The 7500-nt window shown below is 38.2% G+C and overlaps 1 protein-coding gene across 2 annotated transcripts in view; it reads left to right on the top strand.

Moving 5' to 3' along the window:
* Positions 1–7500, top strand: part of Wdr37 (WD repeat domain 37) — a 32391-nt gene that overhangs the window by 23529 nt on the left and 1362 nt on the right. For both annotated transcript variants that reach the window (XM_043015767.2, XM_043015766.2), the window contains 6 exons: positions 67–239; positions 1314–1569; positions 4647–4785; positions 5316–5385; positions 5587–5763; positions 6841–7500. The exon at positions 6841–7500 is cut by the window's right edge and continues 1362 nt beyond it. In XM_043015767.2, coding sequence (XP_042871701.1) covers positions 67–239; positions 1314–1569; positions 4647–4785; positions 5316–5385; positions 5587–5763; positions 6841–6975 — 950 coding nt within the window. In that variant the 3' untranslated portion in view covers positions 6976–7500. The remainder of the gene's footprint in view (positions 1–66; positions 240–1313; positions 1570–4646; positions 4786–5315; positions 5386–5586; positions 5764–6840) is intronic.

Genomic DNA, 7500 nt, shown 5'->3' with positions numbered 1-7500 from the left:
AGGAAGTTCCTTCTTTGATTAACTTTTTACATTTTCCTTCATACCTATATATCCCTCATTTCACAGACCAGACAGCTTGTGTATGGGGCATTGATGGAGGGAGAAATCTGCTGCAGTACACAGGTCACAGTGGATCTGTCAATTCTGTCAAATTTCACCCCACTAAAGACCTGATCCTGACAGCGAGTGGAGACAACACGGCCCATGTTTTCCAGGCTGCCATCACTCCTGATCAACTGGTTTGTATTCCCTAAGGACGGATTTTGAAATCAATAGTAGGGATTGGTTAAATGATGATACATACTAGTGATAGTACATGAATAAGCACTAGCAACAGTGGAGAGAGATTTTGTGAGCGTAGTGGAAAATTCAACATTGCACCATTATATTGTTAAGAAAGCAAAATGCTATGATGATTACTCAAGTCTTATATGAAGTAAACCAAGACATCCTTGATTTCCTGCACATGTATTGTTTTGCTTAATCCATTGTGGATGGGGGGGCCTGAAGGAGGTAACTGGCTGTCAGGACAGGATTTTTCTAATGCCATGGGCACCAGCTGAAATTTAGAAGGTCCGGGAGAAAGTGTTCTCTATGCTCTCAGCAGCACAGACTTATTCAAAGATTATTTTCCCTTAAAACTATCACAAAGTAAGAGTTTCAGCTGACTTTGGAAATCTGTAGCTCTGAAACTAACTCCATGACAGTAATAAAACTTTACAACTGTGAGTGAGCAGTGACCAGTTTCTAATGTTGTGTCATGTACAAAATGACACCCATCTTTTGAGCCTAACCAGAGCCATTGTTTATGTCATGACATTCATCCGCACTTGGTTAACAGGTGTGTTCAATAATTGGTAGCTGATTAGCATATATATATATTTTTCAAATTTTCTTAACACTTGGTAATATTACTGGAAATATTATCTTACATAATTGGTTATTGAATGCATTAATTTGCTTATATTTTAATATGAATATAAAATCACCATTTGACAGTCATAAGAGATTTGCATTTTGAAAATGTGTTTTGATTTGCATTGCAAACCAATATCTTAGGAGGTTAGACTGACAAGCAAATAGTGGAGAAGTATAAAGATTGTGCAGCCCTTCAGGAACCTATGAATTCAGCAGTGTCTGAATATTTGTTGGAGAATAAGCTAAATTAAACCAAAAGTGCATGCTTTATTGGGAGAATGTTCAAAAGTACACCAATAAATCTGCAAGATAGTGAGTAAACAAAAAAGTTCTTGTTCGTATTTTATATTGTTGATGTTCTTATGGACTTTAACTATATAATGTTTTCCTTCCAGCGTGTACATTCCTCAGAGGATGAAGTAGATGGCAGTGACAGAGAAGACGAAGAAGATGGAGGCATGATGGGAGTGCGTGGTGATGGTGGAGGAGCTGCCACACTCCGCACTCCCCTGAGAGAGTTGACAGGGCACACCAGTGTTGTCATTGCTGCAGACTGGCTGCCAGGAGGAGACCAGGCTATTACTGCTGCATGGGACAGAACGTCTAATCTCTATGATGCTCACACTGGGGAACTGCTTTCTCAGTTGATCGGTAGGGAAACATTTTGAAATAGGTTTGATTGGCTTCTTTTTTTGGTTGTGTAGAAAGAGAGCACCCCTCTTTTGTCAAAGATATGTGTTGGTATCTGATTGTCAATGTGCTTGTCAGCACTGTGTTTAAATATTTGTGTGAAATGTTAAGTTAAACCAAAAGTGGATGCCTTAGTGGGAGAATTTTAACCCATTCACGCCGGGGCTATTCCGGCTCTAAATGGTTGGACTAGCCACAAGTGAGCGCTATACACCCGGTGCGCTGGCCCTGACCAAATATCTTGTTGCCAATGTCTGACCCAAAAAACACTGAACGTGATAGCTAGTCAACTGGCACAAATGGGTTAACCCATTCACGCCGGGGCCATTCCGGCTTTGCACGGTCGCTATACCGAGGCTTTCGAACGCATCATCCGAATGCTTCGAGATTCTCGGGCGCACGGGCCGCGAGCCTGGGCTGCCCGCTCGCTCACCCCGAGCGCCGGCCTTGGCCAGATATCTCGTCGGCGGTGTCTGACGCGGAAACCATGAAACGTGTCAGCACGTCATCCGGCGTGAGTGGGTTAAGAGATTGAATTTAACTACCAGAAAATGTATATTTCATATATCATATACAGACAGTACTGTGGAGCATCAATTTTTTTTTAAATATTGCAGTAACTCCTCACATTAAAAAATATCGCAGTTACCTCTCAAATAGGAAGAAATATAAAACACAAGCATATAAAACATGCAAATATTGTACAAATATAGCAAGAAAAAGAACATGTTTCTTCAAAGAAGGTGATGAAATATTCATGCAGATGTATGAATAGTGAAAAGACAATGATATCTTATGAGACAATGTAAAACTGAGGCTGAGGGAAAGGAGGGCCTCTCAGGAGCATGGGGAAATAGGGCTGATATTGTGGATGTAGCTGGAGGGAATGCAAATAAACCATGAAAATAAGCACATGTGAAGCAATAGAGAGCATGTTTTGTCATTGAACTTGATGAAATATTTATTTAGATGTATGAATGGTAAAAAGACAATGATATACCATAAGGCAACTTTAATGTATGTTACGTAAGAGTATTGTGTGGGGAGGGGGTATGGGTTAGACAATGGATGGATGGGGGGGGGGGGGCTGCCAGCATGAAATATGTCATACAGCGCCAAAATTAATATTTCACACTTACTACATTTCATTCAAAAGAAAGAAAAAAATTGAGAAATGAGACAGGGAGCACAACTGTCTGAGATTTGTAAAAATTGTGGTATGCCAGAAACCACATTGCAGAATTACCTATTGGTGTGTAGCACACACACACACTTGCCGAGCCCTTCGAGTGCTGGTACTGTGGTGGGAAGAGGTTGTTCCTGACACTATCACAGTGGAAACTGGAGAGCCTCGAGGATTTCTGGCCACCATGCTAAGATTCAGTAATGATGATCAGATGAGTCAGCTTTAAATAGCTAAAAGAAATGGCAGGACCATTTGGTCCAAATGAAAGTTAGAACACAAATCTCACTGAATTGTCTGATTGGCTAAGGGAGAGGAGGCCTCCAAAGGGCATGGTGATATGGGGTAGATATAGTGGATGTGGTATGAGGAAACTTGCCAAACAGTACTAGAAATATTAGTAGACACTCTAAATGTCCAGTTCATGGTAAAAAGAAAAACAAATCCTGCCATTTTATTACAGGCCTTCCATGATTGTGGCTAATAGGAGGGATACATCTGGCTGGGTACTGCCAATATCATGATAGAGTTTTTTAAGTTAATAGTTTGCAATATAACAGTTGTATACTGCATTTCACTTTTTTCTTTCTAGTTTTTCTGACTATACAAATAAACAAGGTGCGTAGAGCTCCTGAGACATTACAATTTCAGATGATTAAATAAAGGAAAGAGAAAAGTTCTATCAAGACAAGTTATGATAAGGCCTTGAAATCCCAATTGGGGTGAAAGTCAAGGAAGATCAAATTAAAAGGCACTGGAACTTTATGATAAATCAGTCAACATAAGTAGCTAAGAATTGTTTGTGAATTTAGGTTAACTTTTCAAGTAGGCAAATGATCTTATCTTTGATAACAAAGACAATTTATTCTACACATCACTCTTAATACACAAAATATTTTTTGTTATTTCTTTTGCTGTAATTGACTTTATCTTGTTTGTAGTCAGTTTCCTGTTTGGGTTTTTATTTTGCTATATTAACCTGATCTTTGAAATTAACTTCAGTTTTGATACCTCAATGGTGCACCACAACAACACAGTTTCACTATGGCTGCCAACACAACAACACTGGAAACAGATGCTCTCATGGAAGGTAAATAGATCCCATGTTGAGTTCCACATAGTTCCGCACATTGCCTTCCATGGAGTCGGTTCTGCTCAGTGTAATGGAGTTATATACAATAGATATATGTGTATACATGTACATTTGTATTGAGCTGACTCGGACACAAAGAAAAAGCAAACTCCAACACAACATTAGTTCCCCAAGTCACAGACATGCACTAGTCAATACAAACAGAAAGAAAACTCCATCTACCACAACTTTTGACTTCTACTAGTAGTATGTGGTGATACAGATGCTGTTGAATCCTCCTTGTATCTTGAATTTCCTATTTCCTCTCCCTCCCCATTGAAGAAATATTTCTTTGCTTTAGGTAATTTCTGTAAATGGTAATAAGACTACTACATATCATCAGAAGATGTGGTTATAATTGTGCAAGATAAATGATTACATCTAAAAAGGCTTGGTTCAGATGATTGTGTCTTCTATATTATGTTGAAACAAGGGCAGATTTTATTGTTATATATTTTACTGTATACTTTGCTATTCATATTATTATTTCTCTCTTCAATGTATTTAATATCTTCACCATTATTTATTGATTTCATTTATGTATATTTATTTTAGTAATAAAGATAGAAGATACAGACACTATCAAAGAGAAAGAACTTTAAAAGATAATGATAAAATGAAAAGTGAATAAAAGAAACATCAAAAGATGCAAATGTATTGAGCAGATGTATAGCCAAATTGTATATTCATTTGTATTTATTTACCATTAAATCCATATTCCAGGTCATGACCAGGAACTGACTCACTGCTGCTCTCACCCTACGCAACGGCTTGTCGTCACGGCCAGTAAAGACACAACATTCCGGCTCTGGGATTTCCGTGACCCCATACACTCAGTGTCCGTCTTTCAAGGCCATACTGAGTAAGAACCATTTTATTGTATTTTTTTTTGTTAGATACCTGTTGTCTGGCATTTAGATTTAAATTTTAACTCATATTTTGCAATGATTATAGAATCTAAGGATTTAGATGTTTGATAACTAAATTAACCCATTGCGTACGGGTGTCACGACATACATGTCTGCACCGATTAGGCCTAAAAGAGAGTCAGTGTGTACATGATACAACATTGGGATCTGCTCACAGTTGAAGTGCTCACACAGTCATTAAATATTATGGCTGTAACCGTATTTTATGATAGATTTATGGAAAAATATTGTTTGGGCTGGTCTGCGCTACCTGGAGGGTGGAGAAAACCTTTTCCCTGTCCCTCTAATTTTTAGCTGGTGATGCTAGTGTTGTAGACTGCCTACCCTGATGACCAGTTAGGTTGTTAGGTGCCCAACCCCCTGGGTTGAATTGACTGTACGTAGTTGTAATGCATTTTGTGAATGCCTGCCATTGTTACTGTAAAGATTATTCCAAATTTGTAAAGAAAATCTTTTTCTACAGGAGTGTGACTTCTGTTTGCTTCACACGAGAAGACAAAGTTGTATCAGGATCAGATGATCGCAGTGTGAAGGTGAGTGTGAAGACCTTACATCTTGTTCTCTATCTCATTATTTATTTTATTTTTTCTGCAGTGCTTTGATTTACATGTTCATTGATTTTAGATATATTTTTTATTTTATGGCACCTGCATGTATTTTTTTAACTTACCAGATATTGAAATTATTATGATTATTTTTAGTATTTTTTTGATCTAATCGATATGTTTCCACAGGTATGGGATGTGAAGAACATGAGGTCTCCCCTGGCCACAATCAGGCTGGACTCCCCAGTGAACAGACTGGCAGTATCTTCATCCAACGTCATTGCTATTCCCCATGATAACCGTCATGTGCGACTCTATGACTTATCAGGGAACCGCCTTGCAAGGTTGCCAAGAAGCAACAGACAGGTGAAAAAATATTTTATTTTTAGTTTTACTTTTTTAGGTGGGGGTTGGGAAATGAAGTAGACATGATGTGAAGAGAGAAGAAAGGGGACCATTTTGCATTATTTAGTGAAGACTGATTTTGAATAACTGCATATTTAAAGAATTACCACATATAAGTTGCAATGAAGTAGAATTATCCATTCATTGCCAATACCATGTATATGTGTCAGAAATCAAGTCGCTGATTTTTTGCCATTGACATATCTGTGTGTTTAGGATCATTTATAAATCACCGAGCATCTCCAGAGTGTGTTAACCCATTCACGCCAAGGCTATTCCGGCTCTAAATGGTTGGAATGCCGGGGTTTTCGAACGCTTAAGCCTAACACCTTGGGATTCTTGGGCGCACTAGCCACGAGCCTAGGCTGTCTGCTTGCTCATCCTGAGCGCCGGCCATGACCAAATATCTTGTCACCGGTGTCTGACCCAAAAACCATGAAACGTGTCAGCACGTCAGCCGGCATGAATGGGTTTAAAAAGTCAGAAAGTTTAATAAACTAATCTTCTGTATCTTATAAATGACAGATGCTTTGTACTTTCTATTATGGCATAGATATATTTAATAAGTGGTTATTTCTTGTGATTCTGGCAATGATCTTACAAATTTTGGAAAAAGTTATATATATCTCTGGTATTCTTTCTGACTGATTGTATAGAACATAATGAGCTTATATGGGCTCTATACTACAATTTTAGTTGATAACAATATTAAGAAGGCCTATCAGGTGGCACATACTATCCTTATGATATAGTGAAACACAATAACTGACAAAAACTAAAAAGACTATAGTATCATAACAAATGAATGAGAGAGAGAGAAGGCTCTAGATAAGTTGTGAGTTGCTCCCTCCCCCTGAAATAAAACCTGTCTAGTGTGTAGCATAGGTTTCAGTGGTACCCGTTTTGTGGTTCAAACTAGAAAATGGATGCCCTGTTTCCAATATTGATAATAGAGATAATGTCCAATTATTTCCAGTTTTTCTTCTCTATGTCCATTGTCTCTTGTCATGCAGTTTCATTGACTTCATTTCTTTGCAGTGTCATCGTCGAATGGTATGCAGTGTTGCTTGGGCGGATGACAATGTTGGAGCAAGATGTAACCTCTTTACAGCCGGATTTGACCGTGTTGTGTACGGGTGGTCCATCCACTCATTTAAGGAAGGAAAGGATTAAATTTAACTTGCTTGTTTTGTTTATACATATATATATATGCATGCATGTATGAGGTATACAAATATTTTTATATACATGTATATTGATACATATTTATGCATATCTATCTGTGTATATCAAGTTACATGGAATGTATGTATGCCATAAAGGCAGTGTTCATAGTTTGTAGATTGTAAGTGTCCTCAGCAGATACAGCATATAGTTCTTGAGTGTTACTTAATGCAAAACTTGATGCGAGGAGATTGATGGTTGCTACAACAAATGATACCAAATTATTAGTAGCTACTACAACTTTTGGGACAGCATTATGGAACTCTTTGGTAAGGGTGTGATCGTATGACAGTATGTTTCACTAACACTTTGCTCTCCTTTATCTTCTCTACTCTTTCCTCCTCTCATATCTCCTCTTCTCCTTTCCATTCTCCTCTCTCTTCTCTCCTCTCCTTCCCCATCTTCTATTGAGTCCTCTTCCTTTCCCTTTGTAACATCAGGTGCTGACCTCCTGATGAAGGAGTAGGAGTATTG

Source organism: Penaeus japonicus, unplaced genomic scaffold, assembly GCF_977035675.1.
Source record: "Penaeus japonicus unplaced genomic scaffold, GWHDUDI00000001_assembly GWHDUDI00000030, whole genome shotgun sequence".
Classification (NCBI taxonomy): domain Eukaryota; kingdom Metazoa; phylum Arthropoda; class Malacostraca; order Decapoda; family Penaeidae; genus Penaeus; species Penaeus japonicus.
The sequence above is the reverse complement of the archived record's forward strand: the minus strand, read 5'-3'. Positions and strand labels throughout refer to the sequence as shown.